The sequence below is a fragment of the Cucurbita moschata genome, unplaced genomic scaffold (assembly GCF_002738365.1).
Source record: "Cucurbita moschata cultivar Rifu unplaced genomic scaffold, Cmos_1.0 Cmo_Scf00021, whole genome shotgun sequence".
Lineage (NCBI taxonomy): Eukaryota > Viridiplantae > Streptophyta > Magnoliopsida > Cucurbitales > Cucurbitaceae > Cucurbita > Cucurbita moschata.
In genome coordinates, this window is record NW_019268537.1 from 2,168,575 (window position 1) to 2,187,520 (window position 18,946).

The 18,946-nt window shown below is 38.0% G+C and overlaps 4 protein-coding genes across 4 annotated transcripts; all 4 read left to right on the forward strand.

Moving 5' to 3' along the window:
- Positions 1 to 403: 403 nt before the first annotated feature.
- Positions 404 to 4,264, forward strand: LOC111458770 (chaperone protein dnaJ 15-like). The gene is made up of 11 exons (XM_023101575.1): positions 404 to 922; positions 1,287 to 1,410; positions 1,739 to 1,821; positions 1,900 to 2,011; positions 2,093 to 2,197; positions 2,426 to 2,476; positions 2,785 to 2,874; positions 3,122 to 3,230; positions 3,314 to 3,462; positions 3,536 to 3,589; positions 3,711 to 4,264. Exons 1-11 carry the CDS (start codon positions 792 to 794, stop codon positions 3,930 to 3,932), a joined length of 1,230 nt encoding a protein of 409 aa, XP_022957343.1. The 5' UTR covers positions 404 to 791; the 3' UTR covers positions 3,933 to 4,264.
- Positions 4,265 to 8,269: 4,005 nt separating this feature from the next.
- Positions 8,270 to 9,206, forward strand: LOC111458592 (zinc finger protein GIS3-like). The gene has a single exon (XM_023101346.1). It carries the CDS (start codon positions 8,292 to 8,294, stop codon positions 9,069 to 9,071), a length of 780 nt encoding a protein of 259 aa, XP_022957114.1. The 5' UTR covers positions 8,270 to 8,291; the 3' UTR covers positions 9,072 to 9,206.
- A 3,505-nt stretch (positions 9,207 to 12,711) lies between these two features.
- LOC111458463 lies at positions 12,712 to 14,391 on the forward strand. Its single transcript, XM_023101155.1, has 3 exons — positions 12,712 to 13,786; positions 13,875 to 13,952; positions 14,122 to 14,391. Exons 1-3 carry the CDS (start codon positions 12,968 to 12,970, stop codon positions 14,125 to 14,127), a joined length of 903 nt encoding a protein of 300 aa, XP_022956923.1. The 5' UTR covers positions 12,712 to 12,967; the 3' UTR covers positions 14,128 to 14,391.
- A 2,247-nt stretch (positions 14,392 to 16,638) lies between these two features.
- Positions 16,639 to 17,984, forward strand: LOC111458462. Its single transcript, XM_023101154.1, has 2 exons — positions 16,639 to 16,782; positions 16,814 to 17,984. Exon 2 carries the CDS (start codon positions 16,898 to 16,900, stop codon positions 17,864 to 17,866), a length of 969 nt encoding a protein of 322 aa, XP_022956922.1. The 5' UTR covers positions 16,639 to 16,782; positions 16,814 to 16,897; the 3' UTR covers positions 17,867 to 17,984.
- Positions 17,985 to 18,946: the final 962 nt, after the last annotated feature.

Genomic DNA, 18,946 nt, shown 5'->3' on the forward strand with positions numbered 1-18,946 from the left:
TAAAAAAAAAAAAAAAAAAAAAAAAAAAAAACTAAAGCTTCTTACTTTACTTTCCATATATGTAGACATTTTTGTAATTATCTAAAGAAAGTATTAATTGATATTTACCATTATATTACATTATTTATGCAAATTTACGTAAGGAAATTTTGTATTAAATTCAGTACGTGATGTCTACTAATTCCATGAACAAAATGTTTAATGCAGCTCATGTGATAGTTTAATTCTTTAATAATTTTAAATTTCAAGTAATTTAATTAATAAATAAAAGAAAAAACAACTTGTTGGATTCGATAAATTATTTAAGTGGAAGCTAAACAGTTTTTCATTCATTATAATGTTCCAAAATTCGAATGGGAAAAACAGGGGAGGAAGGAAATTTCCGTCAATTGAAAGCGCGGAAAGGGTCGACGAAAAAAAAAAAAAATTTATAAAATTTGAGCTGAAATTTCGAACATTTTCGAAGAAGGGTCGACGAAAAAGTTCGAAAAAGAAGAAGCCGCGACGAAGGAAAGAAAACAGAGTTTAAGAAGAGGGTCAAGATTTTAAAACCTCTTCCGTTTTCTTAATTCCTGTTTTTCTTCACTGTTTATCCTTCCTTTTTTTTTTGTTGATTTAATTCGAAGGAAGAGAGATCCAGTTAGGCTTTGGAATCGTGGGAATTTCGTCTCGAACAAAAGAGGTGGAATTCCTTGCGGTTGTGGGTTTGGGTGTGGATATCATATGATTTTGGAAGTGGGTTGATTCATTCGTAGCATTTGGTAGTTGGCAATTGAGAGCGAGGGGGTTAGATGGGGACGAGTTCAAAGACGGAAGGACCTTCAACCCCGGCTCTTCGACGAGACCCATATGATGTATTGTCTGTGTCCAGAGATTCTACAGATCAGGAGATTAAGACTGCTTATAGGAAACTCGCGCTCAAGTAAGTTTTATCAAATTCATGTTCTTCGGAAACATTTTCGGTTGTTTTACAACTCTGTCAATGTGTAGTATGATAAGTGAAGCTCAAATTTAGGCTAATCCAGCTCCAATCGCCACGCCCCGGTGGGAAGACGTATTCAGGATTAGTAGAGTTTCTGCCTTTTGTCATGGCTATCGACCTGGTTCCCATTTTCCTTCTGTTCTTGAGCTAGGATGTTAGCGTGGGGCTGAAGAGGCCATAAAGGAATTTTCTAATAACTAAAATCTATGAACTATCCAGATTTTGTAGTATAATAACATCATCAAATGTTGTTTATAGACGATTTGTTGTTTGTGTTCTGATTTTCAATTCACATGATGGACAGGTATCATCCTGATAAAAATGTAGGGAATCCTGAGGCTTCAGAATTGTTCAAGGAGGTTGCTTATTCTTACAACATTTTATCTGATCCAGAGAAGAGAAGGCAGTATGACAGTGCAGGATTTGAGGTTTTTTTCTGTCTTGTTTACCTACTTTATTCTTTTTAACATGGACATTATATTAGGATATAAATGCAGTTTGTTCTGTGTAAACAATTTCTTCTATAAAGGTTTGCTTGTCCCAGCCTCCAAAGAGATGGGAACAACTACGAGTAGCATATGATATGCGTAGAGTCACCTTATGGCATTATTAATAAGCCTGCAGAGTAGAATAGTAAATGGAATGAAAACATTGATGGATTACCGTGCGAAGAAATTATCGTTCACTAGACGCCATGAAACTCATTATTCTACAGAAATGTTACACCTTCATGTATTTCTAAAATAATCTTTCCAGGCTCTTGATGTGGATGGTATGGACATGGAAATTGACTTATCCAATTTGGGGACTGTCAATACCATGTTTGCAGCTCTGTTCAGGTGACATATAATTTTTTTGTGGTATTTGAGGTTCCTCTTGTCTGCAACTCTCTAATCTCTAACTTTGTCTGATTATAGTAAGTTGGGTGTCCCCATTAAGACTACAATCTCAGCGAACGTTCTTGAAGAAGCTCTAAATGGAACGGTGACCATCAAACCTCTTCCTCTCGGAACATCAGTCAGCGGGAAGGTGCTTATGTAGTTCTTATACTGATAATGCTTGCTCTTTCCCTTAAATTATTCCCTTCACTTATGCAATGCTCCACCGCAGGTAGAAAAACAGTGTGCTCACTTCTTTGGTGTAACAATCAATGATCAGCAGGCTGCAGCAGGCATTGTTGTCAGAGTTACTTCCACTGCACAAAGCAAATTTAAGGTCTATTCTTCATGCATGCATACGTACATACATACATATATACATACATATACACACACGCACACTTATTGAATTATTGGTTTTTTTTTTGGGTGTATGGGGAGACATGCATATCTGGTTGCTGCCACTTTCATGAAATTCGAACCTATGATCTCTCTTTTGTGGATTATATGCGATGAAGCGCTCTTTTTAGGTGTAGTTCTAACATGTGCAATCTTTAATTTTCAGCTGCTATATTTTGAGCAAGATGCCAATGGTGGTTATGGTTTAGCCTTACAGGTGAAGTGCATTAATATCTCTGATGCTCTCGTGTCTTAGTTTCTGGCATTGGTTCTCATCGTTTTATTTATTTATTGTTTCATATGTATTTTCTGAAAGATGTACAAGAGAGTCGTGAGACATTGAGGAATTAGTTAAACTATACTAAATGGGGAGGAATTAACAATGGTCGGATGGAAACATTAATGCAGAAATTGGATGTCATGGGAAATAGTTTATTCTTTATACTCTGCAGTTCTTTGTTGCTTATCACATATCAGCTTTTGACTAGTCTGTTTGCAACGAATGTTGTGCATCTTCATGAACAGGAGGATAGTGAGAAAACTGGCAAGGTTACATCTGTGGGGATGTATTTTCTACATTTTCAAGTATACAGAATGGATTCAACTATGAATGCGGTATGTTGAATTTATTTCAATTTATTTCATAATTGGATAATGTGGTCTGTTTGGATGAGATCCCACATCGGTTGGAGAGGGGAACGAAACATTCTTTATAAGGGTGTGAAAACTTCTCCCTAGCAAACACGTTTTAAAAACCTTGAGGGGGAGCCTAAAAGGGAAAGCCCAAAGAGAACAATATTTGCTAGCGGTGGGCTTGGGCTGTTACATTTATGATGGTTGATTGATTTGCGTGGTAGTGTAGGTGGCAATGACCAAGGACCCGGAGGCTGCGTTTTTCAAGAGATTGGAAGGCCTTCAGCCTTGTGAGGTTTCAGAACTAAAAGCTGGAACTCATATATTCGCTGTCTATGGTATAAGCTGATCTTTTCTTTGAACTTACCATCTAACCTCGTATTTGCCATAATGTTCTGTGGTCATCCGCATGATTGTTCAGGTGATAACTTCTTCAAGCCTGCAACATACACAATCGAGGCGATTTGCGCAAAATCATATGAAGAGACAACAGAGAAGCTTAAAGAAATCGAAGCTCAAATTTTAAGAAAGAGAAATGATTTGCGCCAATTCGAAAGTGAATATAGGAAGGTATTGGCTCTGTAGATATGGCTATTAATTTTTTCTGATATGTTTGTCTGAAAGTTAACTTCTTACTTTGTAGGCACTTGCACGCTTTCAAGAAGTCACAAATCGATACAGCCAGGAAAAACAATTTGTATGCAATACTCAATCTGATGCTCCGTAGTCGTCTTTCTTCTTTCGAATTTCAAATAGAACTGATGCAACTTATTTCTAATTCGCACGACACATGTTTATTGTAATTTCCTCCATTGCAGGTCGATGAGCTTCTAAAAATGAGAGATAATATCCACTCATCTTTCACCGTTTCCAGGCCAGCAAACCATAACGATAATGTCAGTGGCTTAAGTAATGGAAAAGTTGATGATTCAAAAGTTTGCACTCCTGGAGAAGATGGTGGCTCAGATGGAAAGGACAGACCTACCAAGAAGAAGTGGTTCAATCTTAACCTCAAAGGGTCAGACAAAAAGCTTGGTTGAGATTCAATGCCTGCTTCTCGCTGGGAAGTCTCAGCGTGCAAGGTTGCGCCCATCAAGCTGCTTCGTTTCTTGTGAGTTTTCTGATAATACTGTTTACTATATCTATGATATGGGTTTTCGAAGCAAAGCTATAATATAAGAAATGTGTAGCATGCCATTGTGTTTATGATTATATTGAGTGACTTGCTCAGTTGTTAGAATTTTTCTGGTGGGGATATAGATAGGTTTCGTTAGAGTTAATAAATTCGTTTATTCGGTTTGTGAAGAAAACTCGAGTGTATAATTTTCATTCATTTGAATCCGAGCATGTTATCCACTGGTTGTTGCTTGCTTGACTTCTCTTTAATATTTTGTGTTGCTGTTGGGAGATTCTCCTGCTAAGTTGATTAGCTTTAGAGTGATTGGGTTTAACAGCAAAAGTACAAAATTTAGCTGTCCATATCTTGCAATTATCATACCAAAATAGGCCACTTTTGGTGGGTCTTATATTTGTAGGACTTGGTAGGGTACCCTAAACAGAATTATCAGACAATCATGTAGGTTGAAGATGTGTTTATCAACTGGGACACACGTGCAACAGTTGAGTTGTTCCAATAATTGGAGCTGGAAAATTGTCTGAATCTGAGCAAACCCTGGTTGAGTTGTTATCATTTCTCGTGTACTTAGGACTTGAGGATACTCACTATTTAAAGGTCTTTGACTGACGGTTGCTGATATGGTTTAGAATGATTGATTGAGGACCTTAAAACGCGTCTGCTAGGAAGAGGTTTTCACGCCCATATAAAAAATGCTTCATTCCCTTTCCAATCAATGTGAGATCTTGCCGTGAAATTGATTCGAATTTATAATGATCTTGAGATTACTAACGCTCAAATCTCTTGAGGTTGATTCATGGGCAACTGTTATTAGCATCTTACAAGAAGAGAGCACGTGCTATGAGTCGAGATTTCTATCAAAGGATCGAACTTGTTGAGGTACGTTCCATATAACTTAACATATCTTGCTTTCAACAAAAGCACATTAGAAGTGTTTCTAGGAATGTGTGCAGCAATGGGCATGTAAAGAAGTGTAGGATTAGAGAGCACTTTTAAGTTATTAAGATTGGTTGAAATTAGATTAGTGTAGGATTATTAAACAATATATAGCATATTACATAGAGGTTAGAGGCTAAAGTCCACTGAAGCTTTTAAAATTAATAACAAAAGAAGAAAGAGTGGGAGTTGGCAGGCATGGAGGGGCTGAAATGAGTCACCCACATCCTTTGGATATTGGCTACTCTTTGCTTTTGAACATATCCACAAAAATTGTCCTTTTTAGACCCTTCCAAAAGCCATGGTTTTCAAAAGGAAACCAGGTAAAGATGATTAGCAAGTTAATGGGGGTGTGATTTTGATTAATCTATGAACCTAAATTAGGATTTATTATTGTTTTAGTTGAAATTATACTGATTGATTGGATAAATTTCATTGATAACCACAACATGGTGGGTCATGCTTGTGATTTGGGAGATCTTAAGTGATAATAATGGCATCTTAATCACAACAAAGCAAACCAAAAGAAGAAAAGTATGATGATTAAGGTTGTCTTAAGAAAATACCCGACTATGCTTTCAACAGGGATTCTCTTGAATATCCTATTGCTCTTTGTTAACGGGTTGTTGGCCGTGGTCTTTCTTTTCTAACTAAAGGGTTTCGTGTAGCTTTTTTGACTGAGGTCCAAAGTGACTCACAATGTTAGTTCTCGATTGAGTTGGGATAGACGTATGTGTGTTGGTTTGATGGGAAATTTTGGCACAGAAAAGGGGACAAAAGTGGGTCATAGGTTGAAGTGTTATGATGATGAGGAGTTTGGAAGAGGTTTTGAAGTAACCAAATCATCCCTCTCTCTGCCAAACATAAATCAATGTATGGTAGTTAGTAAGATTCGGAGAGATCTGTGTCCTCTTAAAGTAAACAAAAGCATTTAGGCCTTTCAACATTAATTATAGGTTTTAACGTCAATCACGCCAACATCTTATCTACAATAATTCATTCAAAAACATATACCCTCACTACACACAAACAAACCCTTGTTCCCGTCTTGTCCCGATATTAGCTAAGAACAAAGAAAAACTACTCTACGGGACCATCATCATGTGACTATCTTGAACCGTGCAGCCTGTCAGTATGATAGGATAGTTTAGAATTTTTTTTCCCTTCAGTACAACAAGTTACGAGTGCGAGAGATTTGAACCTCTAACATTAAAAAGATGAGTGCAACTAATCAAATAAATTAGTTGAATGTGCTTTATGGTTTAGTGGACTATATTTGTAAGATCAGAGGGAAACAAAATATTTCTTGTAAGAGTGTAAAAACCCCTCGTGTTTTAAAATTGTGAGACTACTGACAATATGTCACGAGTCAAAGCGAACAATATTTACTAGGGGTGGGATTAGCGGAGCCGGACATTGGGCAGTGTGTCAGCGAGGACGTTGGGCTCCAAGGAGGGTGAATTGTGAGATCCCACATCGAAACATTCTTTATGACGGTGTGGAAACCTCTCCCTACTAGATGCATTCGTGAGACTGACGGTGATACACTAAAGCCGGACAATATCTAACCCAGGCCTCTACAAAGAAGGTTGGTGAGGAACATTTATTTAATTATAAATAGCATAATATAGGGAGGATTTGGTAAGAAATCATATGTTATATTGTTTATTTTGGTCATAATATAATTATAATGTCTTATAAAACAAGTAATGTGGAAAGTAAGTGCAGTACAGAAATAATTAATTGAAATTACCAAAATGGAACATAAATAAGAGGAAGCAAACAAGGGGTTGGATGTCTTTTTGAGTGATGGGTGATGGGTTAGGTTGACTAATTGGCTGCTTTAATTAATTAATCTATTAATTAATTAATTAATTAATATAAGTTGTGGACGAAACTGAATAATTAGTGTTGTATTGGACTATATGCTTCGCTTAATTTAAATAATCACTGCATAATAAAAGTGGGGAAATATTAATGAAGCTGGCTCTTAGATGCCTACAGTGGAACTAATTAATTAATTTATTTATTTAATTAAACTAATAATTCAATCATACATATTTATGAAATTTTTAATCCTAAGTTTCACATGCATTCTTGGACACACATTCCATGTATACATTACTATAATACGACAGACATTTTAATTTTAAATTTACAAAATTTAAGATTACTTTAATTTGTTTGTACAAGTCTTTGAATAATAATTAGTCACGGTTAATTTGTTTATAAGATTCGGCCGATTTAGTTTGGCTCTCATAGTTTAATCAAATCTAAGGGGACGAGGAAGATTTCTCTGTGCTCATTCCGATTCCTCTTTCAATCTTCATTTATGAAGAAAAAAAATATATTATTTATTTTTTTGTGAGATCCTACGTTGATGGAAGAGGGGAACGAAATATTGCTTATAACAGTGTGGAAACCTCTCCCTAATATACGTTTTGAAACTGTGAGGCTGACAATGATACGTAACGGGCCAAAGTGCACCAAACCACCGCTAGCAAACATTGTCCACTTTTACCCGTAACATATCGTCGTCAGTCTCATGGTTTTAAATCTCTTCCCGCTCCTTTCTCATTCTCTATGGAGATGCTCCACCCCATTTGATACAAGTCTGTAACAACTCAAGCTTACCGCTATTTGATATTATCCTCACGGTCTAAAACGTATCTATTAGGGAGAGGTTTCAACACCTTTATAAGGAATGTTTTGTTCCCGTCTCTAATCGATGTGAAATCTCACAATCCACTCCATTGGTGGTCTAGTGTTCTCGCTGACACACTCTTCAGTGTCTAGCTCTGATACCATTTATAATAGCTCAAACTTATTGTTAGGCCCAACGTTCTCGTTGGCACACTATCTAGTGTCTGACTCTGATACTATTTGCAATAGCTCAATCTCATTGCTAGTACATATTATCCGTTTTGGCCTATTACGTATCGCCATCAGTCTCACGGTTTTAAAACGTTTCTCTCCAATCGATATGTGATCTCACGTAATGTTTGCGGGTCCAACAAGTATGAGAAGAAGATAGAAAATGTGAAAATATGATGAATGTGAGAATGTTTTGATGGTGTTGTGAAAAGGGGTATTGAAAGGTTAGATTACATGAGAAGGAGAGAAAATAAAGAGGTGAGAGAGTCGGCGATGTTATGTATGAGACAAAGTGCTGTCCTTGCAACTCCCATGTGTTTTACTTTCTTTCTTTGTCCATTTCCTTTCTTGCTTTTTATATCATAAAATTTGCACCAATCTTACCTTTTCTTTGCCTTCTACTCATCAATTCCAAGTTACCCCTCCATTTCTGTCCTTTATAAATGAACCCTCCATGCATTCCAAGTCCTTACACATTGTAATAGCCCCTTTTTTCTCTCTCTCTCTCTCTCTCTGTCTAGAGCTCTGTTTCTTGCCAAAAATGGCTGGCTTGGAATTGGACATCCAATCCAAACCAAACCACACCACTCCCACAACCACCCGCTTAAAATTAAAGCTGTTTGGCTTTGATGTGCGCGAGGAATTGGAAGATGATGACTCTACTACTGCCAAGACCCCAACTGGGTCATCCGAATCTGGAGTATTCACCCCTTCCACCGACCGCAAATACGAGTGCCAATACTGTTGCCGCGAGTTCGCTAACTCACAGGCTCTCGGTGGCCACCAAAACGCCCACAAGAAAGAAAGGCAGCAACTTAAACGTGCCCAATTACAAGCCACACGGAACGCCGCCGTTGCCTACGTTAGAAACCCAATTATCTCCGCCTTTGCTCCGCCACCTCACCTTCTCGCCACCGCCCCTCCCCACTTCCTACTCTCCAACCCTGCCTCCGCACCCGAAACCTCCTCCTGGGTCTACATGCCCCGCACGCCACCGCCCATCCAGATGTCGTCACATGGGTGTGCCTTTCCGGCCTCGGGCGGTGCAGGGAAAGCCGCGATGGTGTCATCCTACGGCCGCGGAGTGGGGAATTCCATGGCATTCGCGATGGGATCACAAATCCACGACGAGGGGATATCGTTGAAGAGATTCACCAAAGGGGAAAACGGGTCGGGTTTCGATGACGGAATTGGTTTGGATTTGCATCTGAGATTGGCTCCGGCGGCGCCGTGAAAAGCGCTGATCTCGAAACTCCGATGATTTGTATTCGTACGTTTTTTTGTGTCTGCAAATTTTTCAAAAACCCTTGTTGGGAATCATGTAAATTCTTCCTCTTTTTATTTTATTTATTTATTTTTATTATTATCAGATTATCTCTTTCGAAAAAAACACATTTATTCCTCCCTCCGATGCCAAACACCGATGATCAATTTCATACCGACAACCACTTTTTAATTATTATTTTTTAAAATTATTGTTTTATTTGTCGTAGAAATTATTTGAATGCCCTGAAAAACGTGGTTGACAATTCTAACCTCGTGAATGTATATTAAAGAGAGTTTAAATTTTCAGTGATGAACAACTTATTTACTATAAATAATTAAAATAGAAACAAAATTATTGAATTATGTATGGCCCATCATAATGTATATAATTTAACATATATTAAAGGGGTACAAGATTTTAGTGGCTATAAATTGAATAACGAAATTATTTTTAATTACACCGAAAGGGATAACGAAACCAGATAGGTACGTCTAAAAGCATTCTAGAAACACTAAATGTTATATTTTATATTTTATATATTGTGTGTTTTGGGGATTAAACATATTAACTAAGTTTTAAACCCATAAAAATGGCATTAGTCATGTCATGTGTCGTGAAATCATTTAGTTAATGTTGTAAAGTAATGAAAGTTATAAAGAAGAGGAAATGTGTGAGTGATATAGTGTATGAACAAAGCAAAAAAAGCAAGGCAAATCTTTCGGTGTGTCCGATAATTAAGCTCATTGTTCAATCATTAGTTTACAAGGTTGGCTTCCAGCCAAAGAATAAGATGGGTCTTTTCTCGGTGTTTGCTGAGACAGAAATGACAACTTTAAATGTGAACAAGTATTAAGCCACCAAAAGCTCGTTGGAAGATGAAAATCCCATATCGGCTAATTTAGGGAATGGTCATAGACTTATAATCGAAGAATACTCTCCATTGGTTTGAGGTCTTTTGGGAAGCCCAAATCAAAGCCATGAGAGCTTATGCTCAAAGTGGACAATATCATATCATTGTGGAGAGTCGTGTTCTTCTAACATGGTATCAGAGCTATGCCCTAAACTTAGTCGTGCCAATAGATTGGTAAATCGTCAAATGTCGAACAAAGGACTCCAAAAGAAAAGGAGTCAAACCTCCTCGAAGGCATAGTAAAAAATGACTAAAACTCCAAAGGAGTCGAGGCTCGATTAAGGGGAGACGTACTTTGTTCGAGGGGAGGTGTTGGATGATGAAAGTCCCACATCGGCTAATTTAGGGAATGATCGTGGGTTTATAATCAAAGAATACTCTCTCCATTGATATGAGACATTTTGGGGAAACTCAAAGCAAAGCTATGAGAGCTTATACTTAAAGTGGACAATATCATACTATTGTGGAGAGTCGTGTTCATCTAACAAGCCATAGATATCAGTCGTACACAATTTAGACTTAAAAAAAAAAAGACAAACCCAATCAATGCCAACAATGTCCAAGAATCGATACTCGTCTAGGTCTGTTAGGAATCACGAACCTCTATAATAACATGATATTGTCCACTTTGAGTTTAAGCTCCCATAAGTAATTAGTTCAAGTTTATGGTGGGTTGTTGTGTGAAAAAAGGGATAGAAAATTATGAAGACATGTGAGGTTTGAAAGCTGTTGCACACTCTTGACACTCAGAATGATCCCTCTCGGCCTCCTTCTAGAGCTTTATTGACATTTTATGAGCACTCTTTTTCAACTCATGGTGATTATGATTGGTGGGTCACAAAAAGGGTTTGAACATTATTATAATCTCTTAACCAAAACCAAACACAGGGTTCAAACTTTTCTTGTCACTCCAAAGTCAACATTGCCCAACCAATTACAATTACAAGAACAATTACCTTTAGCTTCCCCACATCTTGATCCAAAATGTTTTAGGGTTTGGTTCAACAAAAACGCATCTTTTAAATCTAACAATCTTGTCTTTATTGTGGGTTGAACAAAAGTTGTGTCAACAGAGAATCTTTTGATCACACAAGAATCTGATCTCAATTCATTATAAAATTGTTTGTTGAATAATGATTGGAGAATATGAAACAATGGAGTGGGAATTTTGTTGTTGTCATTTGAAAATGGTGGTGTCGTGCTTCAAATGGAAAGAAACCCAACAAACTGTAGAAGCTTCATTGATGGGAGAATAAAGGTGTTGTTAAGAGGCCCATAATTGTGGACCCTATATCACTGCCTTGGGTTTGAGGATGACTCCAAAGCTGGGGTTTAATTCTTATTAATTCTGTTCGACTTTGGGAACAGATGTGCATATCCAACAAAGACTTGACAACATATAATGTAATCATTTAATTATATATACAACTTTCCACTACTCAACCTTCAAAAATTTAGGCTTTGGTATGAATTTGGTCCAAGTGGTGTTTATGAGTGAAAATGTGATCGAAATTCCATGTTAGTTGTGTAGGAAGAAAATCGTGAAGGTATATAAATGAGATACAGTACTTCTATTAGTGTAAAGTAGACAATATCATATTATTGTAGAGATGAATGAATTATCGAGAGAGTTGAAAACAAAGCACCCTTGTTGTAGTCATACAATATTTCTACGAGAAAGAAAAGTGAAAGCGAAGGGAATCAAGTAAAGCTTCCCTGGGTGACCCACAAGTTTCAACAATGGCACTAAAATCAGTGTATCTTGCAAATGAAAATGTAACGATAATTTCTTCTCAAGGTTTTTAAACGCGTCTGCTAGAGAGAGATTTCTACACTCTTATAGATATTGTCTTTTTTAGATTTTCTTTTTTGAGCTTCTTCTCAAGGCTCTTATAAAGAACATTTCGTTTCCCCTCTCCAACCGAGGTGGGATCTCACAATATCATTTCCTACTTATTTACCGACAATTCATAAGGGACTTTCTTTAGAACACAAGGCATGAATCTCAATTTCATCGACTATTATGATTGCAGCCTTTGATCACTTCAACGTCCACTTCTAAATAAGTTTAAAGCAGGGCTGTTGAAGTATTGATATAATTAAATCGAAGATGTTCATGATAAGCATCTCGACGCTATCTCTTCGGATCCAACTATTGCAACCAGTTGAAGCAAGTATATGCAAAGGGTTTAGGTTTTAGAGAGAGCAGATCCTCTGAAGTTGGTGGACATTTATTCATCACTCTCATCTAATCTACTAATATAGCCAAAATATTTGAGCTCAAAATTGCAAAGCCCATGAACATCTTCCTGTAATAAGGTAATTTGGGCTGAGAATTGCAAAGCCCACGAACATCTTCAAGATGGATGATATGTGTTTAATATTTATACTTTAAAAAAAAAAAAAGTTAATAATAGGTAGTTTAGGCTCAAGGACTTTGTAGATTTATCATTTATTGAACTATTTAAATAAATAAAACAATTACTATTATTTTTAAATATAGAAAAGGATTGAAAACTTAGGGTCAAAGCTGTAATTTAATTAAAATAAGATAATTGGGACAGCCCCAAAAGCAAAACGACGTCATATGGAGCCTTGAAATCTTCAATAGGAGGCGCATGATAGAGGCATGGGCGCATTTTAGTAGCATCCACAGAAACCAAAAAACGTGTAACAAATTAAAATTAAATTTTTTTGAAGGGGAAAAAAGAAAATAAAAGCGAAGCCCTGAAACCAAAATTAAAAGGGGCACCCCTCAAACCAGGACTCTCTTTTTGTGTATAATCTGGCGTTTTCCGGCGGTATTTCGTTTGCACAAACCCAACTAATATGAACAATTTCACCAACCAATGGACCCTCAAAAATCTCTCTCACTTTTCCTTATTTTCTCTCCGATTGTTGTTTTAGACGGACCGATCTGATCTCCGCCTCTCAATTCTCTGTCGGCCAGGTTATGGTTTGTGCCGATTCCGAACGAACACCACTAGACTCCATGGCGATGGGACTCGAGAGATCGAAACCGCTTCATAATTTCTCCCTTTCCTTCTTGAAGTGGGGAAATCAGAGGTATCTCCGCTGTATGAAATTGGACTCCGATGGCCCTGACGCCGACGCCGACGCCGACCTTCCTCCGCCCTCTGTTCGCCCTACGCCCGCCGTCCGGTTGAACTGCCGGAAGTTTCACACGGATAGGCCGGCGTTGTTTAAGGATTCCGCAAAGAGACTAAGGGCTTCTAAGTCCAAGATCCACGATAATTACGATGGCGAGGAAGATATAGCGGCGGTAAGAGAGAAACTCATGGTTGATCTAAAAACCGCCGCCGACAGAATGAAGGTTGAATTCTGGAGAGATGGAGTGGTCGACGATGACGATGACGACGACGATGAGGAAGACATGCCCAACCGGGAGAAAAAAATTTCGGCGCCGGCGCCGGCGCCGGAGAAGGAGTTAAAATCGTGGAGTTTGAGGGTGAGGAGGGCGGCGTCGAAGGCTCCGATCGATACAATTGCCGAGGGCAAGGGCGGTGGTAAAGTGTTGAAGATCGAAAAGCGGGCGGAGAAAAGGGCGATTCGAAATTCGCCGTTGAGAAGCGGTGACGGCGGTAGCGAGAAGTCCCCAGGGCGGCGACTGGCGACGGAGAAGAAGGAAAGGGAGAAATTCTCGGTAGCACTTTCCAAAAAGGAGATCGAGGAGGATTTCATGGCTATGATGGAACGCAGGCCGCCGCGAAGGCCCAAAAAGAGGCCCAGAATTGTACAAAATCAAATTGATGTAGGGTTCTTCTTCCGTTTCTTCGTTTTTTCTCTTTTCTATCTTCTCCGAAATTGGATTCTCAACTCCTTCCCCCTCTCCATTGCAGACGCTTTCCCCCGGATTATGGTTGACGGAGATCACCGCCGATCTCTACGACGTGCCGGAAATCCAAGAAAACGGAAAGGTAATTCCGCCCTATTTTTGTTTCTCTGGATTTAAAATCTAAATCTGATCAAACCAATCCTCTCAAGATTTGGTCTGAAACCAAAAATCAAATTGAAATTGATGCTTCCTATGATCGGAATCTTGTGTGGCTGAAACTCATCACACATTTGTACGAATCGATTGTGCAGAGGTAGTAACGGAATGTAATCGAGGAGGAGCCTTAGAAGTTAGAGCACCGAGCACCGAGCAGCAACCTGCGACGACGCTGATATGCTAATCCATGGAAGACGACGTACGACCGACCTCCATCTTCTGGAATCGAGAATTAATTGCACATTGATTTCCAGTAGATTTGTGAGAACGCTAATTCTTGTGTATTAATTATAATTTCATTTGATTATTGTGTGTTTTGGTGAATAAAGAATAATGTCTTTAAGCATAAATTTGTTTTTTAGATCCAAATTCAATGATTTTATTTATTTTGTTGGGTTCAACAAAGTGCAGCGCCGTTGTTTAATGCATACATGTTATATTTTGGTTAATGGGTTCCGTCGCGTTTTGGCCTTACCTTCTTTGATACACAACTTTACACGTCGACTAATTCCACCCTATTTTGATTACCTACCAACTTTAACAAATATTATTTTTTTGGGCTTTTTTCGTTTTCTCTTTGAGATTTTAAAATGTAAAAATATATTTAATTCACAATTCAGGGTCGGATAAAAATAAAGGATTAAAAAATTGTAATAAGGGAAATGTTTGTAATGAAATGAAAAGGGAAATTTTTTACAAAGTGTGATTTGAAGTTGGATGGTTTAGGGGGCCCAAAATGTAAGTCCAGCCCATTTGGCAATATCATTGAACACTCGGTGTCCCATAACAACAGTCCTCTCCATCAGTTGTCTGCCCCATGGTTACGCTACCAGATATTATCATTCTTTTACTTTCCCTCGACCTTTTAAAACATGTCTATTAGAAAGAAGTTTCCCCACCCTTATAATAAATGTCTTGTTCTCCTTTCCAACTGATATGGGAGTCTAGCATTCTCAGTGTTTGGTTCTAATATTATTTATAACAGTCAAAGCTCACCCTTAACAGATATTATCCTCTTTAAGCTTTCCCTTATCGATAAAAGAAGAGAATGAAGCATGTGTAAACTTCTCCCTTTTAAAACGTTGAGCCCAGAAGGAAAAACTTAAAGAGTACAATATCTACTAGCGGTGGTCTTGAACGGTTACATAAGTATAGTTGTTAATGAGCCCTGCAAGACACCGTCCTTTCTCTTCAGCTTCGTCACACCGTCCTCTCTCTTCAGCTTCATGTATGCAGTCCCCTTGAGAGATTGGAATCAGAAAAATGTTAGAACCAGGGGGGGAAGAAGGGTCAGAGAAATCAGAAGAGACTAGCGTGGATTCCAAAAGGATCCATTCATATGCGAAATCAATAAACCATTTGTGGATTTGGTTGATTCTAATTTTGAATATACGCCAACTTTGAGCTTTCTTTTAAACAAGGAAAATTGTACTATATCTTAATCTTAATCTTAATCTTAGCTTAGAAGGTAAATAATTAGGTGTGACTCCTACTGTTTTTTGTCCAATTTCATAATTTTAATCCGAAAAATCAGGAAGCGAGTTATCTAAACTTGTAGTTTATAAAAATAAATAAATTAAAGATGTTCCTACTTATTTGACTTACGTGTAAACGAACTGATATGAATTAAGGACGCCGCTTATTTGCCCACTTAACAAATTGGGAGCTTTACATAACTGATGTGACTATTTTTGTGGTTGCCAAACGCCAACCAATAATATTATATTATATTTTTTTTGTAAATAAAAATGTGTTAATGATTAGGGATATGACCTTACACGACCACGAATTTTCACTTTTATGTTCTTATCTTTTGGGACACTCGTGTTCATCAAACCCCCGCCCAAATGATTGCTTTCATTAATTAATTATTCCATTAATTGTCAAATATGCAAATGGTTTAAAGTTCAAATTTTCAAAATTAGATTTTGGGTGCACGTTGACCTTCATAATTCTCCAAAATTGTTCAAACAATCACATTTTACGCGCATTCAATTCAAAATAAACTCAATCCACGTGTTTTGTTTCATCCCATAAGAATTTTAAAAATGGTCGATTTTAACCCACGAGTAAAATGAGAGGCAAATTTCGCTCGACCATCCCATGACTTGCATTTAAAAAACACAAAAATACATATGTTCAAATCTTCCTTTTTTTTTATTTTTTTTATTTAAAGATAAATTAATTTGTATAAAGTTATAAGATTTTATAAAATATAAAATATATATTTAATTAGCGAAAATTCTAAAATAGCGAATAAAAAGATCATGTTGCCAGCAGTGACCGGCAGTGTCATGTCAGCATACTAATCCGACAATGTGGGTTCCGAACGGGAGGAGAACCAATGGATCATTCATGTTGCCACGTGTCAAGAGGCAAGCGAAAATCTTCCCCAGATGACCGAATATTATAAATTTGATTCCCTTCAATCCTATGCCACCTAAGCCCTTTCACCCTTTGTCTGCCCTCTCCAAAATTCTTAATCCACCACAAATAAAGAATATATATTTTCTATTTCTTTGCTCTTTTTTGCCGACGTGGATCCCTCTCATGCTCCCAAACAGCCAATGTCTATCTTGCACGTCACTCTTTCATTTATTTTTTTAATATCTTTTTTTTCCTCTCATCCTCTGCTTTTTCGCCCTTAAAAACTCCTCCCCTCCTTCATTTCCGACCCTCTCTCGCCTTCGCCGTTTTTATTTTCCACCAAACCCTAAATTGAAATCTCTCCACTCTTTCAATTTTGTTCATCCGAATATTCCCATCCCAATTCCGATTCCAATTTTTTATTCCCATCTCTTGATTTTGGTTTTTCGCTTCCTTAAATCTGTGGTTGCTTCTCTCTGTTCTACCCATTACCGAGGTTAAGATATGGAGATTCCGGTGATTAACAGGTTTAGTGGTCTGGAATCGGGGATTAGTTCCTTGCCGAATCCCACTCTCTTGCCCCAGATTTTGGCTTCCCCATCTGGACTACAAACCCTTTCTCAATCCCTAAATCTCTGGAAATGGAGCGCTGTGATTATCGCTGTTGTTGCTACGTTTAGCGGCGTAATTAATCGGATTAAGCTTTTGTTTGTGATTTTCCGACGGAAACAACGTGTTTTGCAGGAGACTTTTGCTGATTCTGACTCCGATGATGAGTTCTCTATCGACGACTCTGCGAGCTCTGTTTCGTCGTCTTGGTCGGAGTTTGAAGAAGACGACGCCGATGAGCCCGCCTCCTCGTCTTCCCGGTGTTTGGACTTGACTGACCGGGATTTTGGCGTTAGAGGCTCCGATTATTACTTGAACGATCTTAAAATGAAACCGACTCTGAAACTTCGGCATCGGCGGAGCTTCCACAACCAAGACGGAGACGGCAACCATTTCTCGTGGGCCGATGTCAGCGGAGGTGGAAGCGTTGTGAAATTATGGGACAATCTCAGATTTGAATTCGACCGCCATCACTCCGACAAGAATGAAATCCGCGTCTACGACGTAATCAAAGAGCAGCAAATCGGGTCCATTCTAGCCGGCGAATCGCAAATAGCCTCGTCGTTAACGTCGACGTTACTGTTATCAGCGGCGGCGAATGTTTCCAGTACAACATCGGTGAATCTGTGGGACACGCGCGTGGGTTCTAAAATCCCGGCGCTAATCGCCGAGTGGAAGCCGGTGGCCGGTAAGATCTTGGGGGTCAAATTCGCCGGCGTCGAAAAGGTGTATATTAGAGAGGAAGACGCAGGGAAAATAAGGGTCGGTGACGTGAGAAACATGAAATCCCCGATAGAAAATTTAACGGCGGCTGACGTGAAGACTTGGTTCGACACAGACGCGGTGATGGTTTCAGCGGAATAGAAGAGAAAAAACCGAGTCAGCAGCTGAGTTGGTGACTCGGGTTAGTTAGACAACAGCTGTTCTCGATTCTACCTTAATCATTAATGGCTGAATCAGCCACAGCCTCAAAAAAAAAAAAGGACGAAGACGAGACTGTAAATAATTTTTATTTATATATTTAAGCCCAATAATTATAATAAATCCATATTATATATTATATGTTTCTTCTCCGACATCTACACCTGGTTAAACTAATGGGATTGGGAAAACAAATTAAAAAAAAGAATAAAAAATGATTTTTTTTTTTTAAATTGTATTTATTAGCCATACCCATTAGTACTTGGGATAAGTTAACACAGGAATGAATAAAATAAGAGGATTAAATATTTTTAAAAGGCTAATTTAATAATGGTTATATGGGATAGAGATTGATTGGGAGTGGGAGTGGGTTACTGTGGAAAAAGGGAGAGGGGCGGAAGGAGATGTGATGATGCGGTTCTTGGAGTTTTGATCGAAAGTTATATCATATTATTACGAAGAGTTGTGTTCGTCTAACATAGATTTGATAATTAAGTAAGAAAAGGTAGATTGGTGGTGGGGGACGGGACAATAAATGACTCATTTGCGTCTAATCATACCCAACCCCAACTTCTGATGTTTCTACCATCACCACCAAATTCACATAGAGCTTAATTATGTTTATGCCTAATTAGTCCGTCATTAAGTATGAAATCAACTGCACCGTCACGACATCACATCAATTAATAAATGGTTAATTGTAGATAGAGATAGAAAAGTTCATTTCATTTATATAATAAACCATCAATTTTAGCTCGCTGGAAAAATCAACACATCAATTTCAATCTGTCATTCCACTCTACACTCCGAAAAATCAACACAATAGGGTATTGTCCATTGAGGCCCCACTAAGCAAATGGAACATTATTGGGAATTTTTGGTAGCTACCCCTTTAGTTTTAGAATTCATCAATTCTGCCCCAACTGTCAAATTTCTTTCCAAAAATAATAAAAACATAAATATTTCACATTTAAAGTATAAAGTAAATTATAAAATTAATTCCTAAAACTACCGACATAAATA

Excerpts from the sequence above, each read along its gene's own strand:
- LOC111458770 (XM_023101575.1), top strand. The coding sequence starts at position 792 with ATGGGGACGAGTTCAAAGACGGAAGGACCTTCAACCCCGGCTCTTCGA. Across the intron at positions 1,411-1,738 it reads ATGACAGTGCAGGATTTGAG|GCTCTTGATGTGGATGGTAT; the intron begins GTTTTTTTCTGT and ends TAATCTTTCCAG. Across the intron at positions 2,198-2,425 it reads CTGCACAAAGCAAATTTAAG|CTGCTATATTTTGAGCAAGA; the intron begins GTCTATTCTTCA and ends TTTAATTTTCAG.
- LOC111458592 (XM_023101346.1), top strand. The coding sequence starts at position 8,292 with ATGCATTCCAAGTCCTTACACATTGTAATAGCCCCTTTTTTCTCTCTC.
- LOC111458463 (XM_023101155.1), top strand. The coding sequence starts at position 12,968 with ATGGTTTGTGCCGATTCCGAACGAACACCACTAGACTCCATGGCGATG. Across the intron at positions 13,787-13,874 it reads TTGTACAAAATCAAATTGAT|ACGCTTTCCCCCGGATTATG; the intron begins GTAGGGTTCTTC and ends TCTCCATTGCAG.
- LOC111458462 (XM_023101154.1), top strand. The coding sequence starts at position 16,898 with ATGGAGATTCCGGTGATTAACAGGTTTAGTGGTCTGGAATCGGGGATT.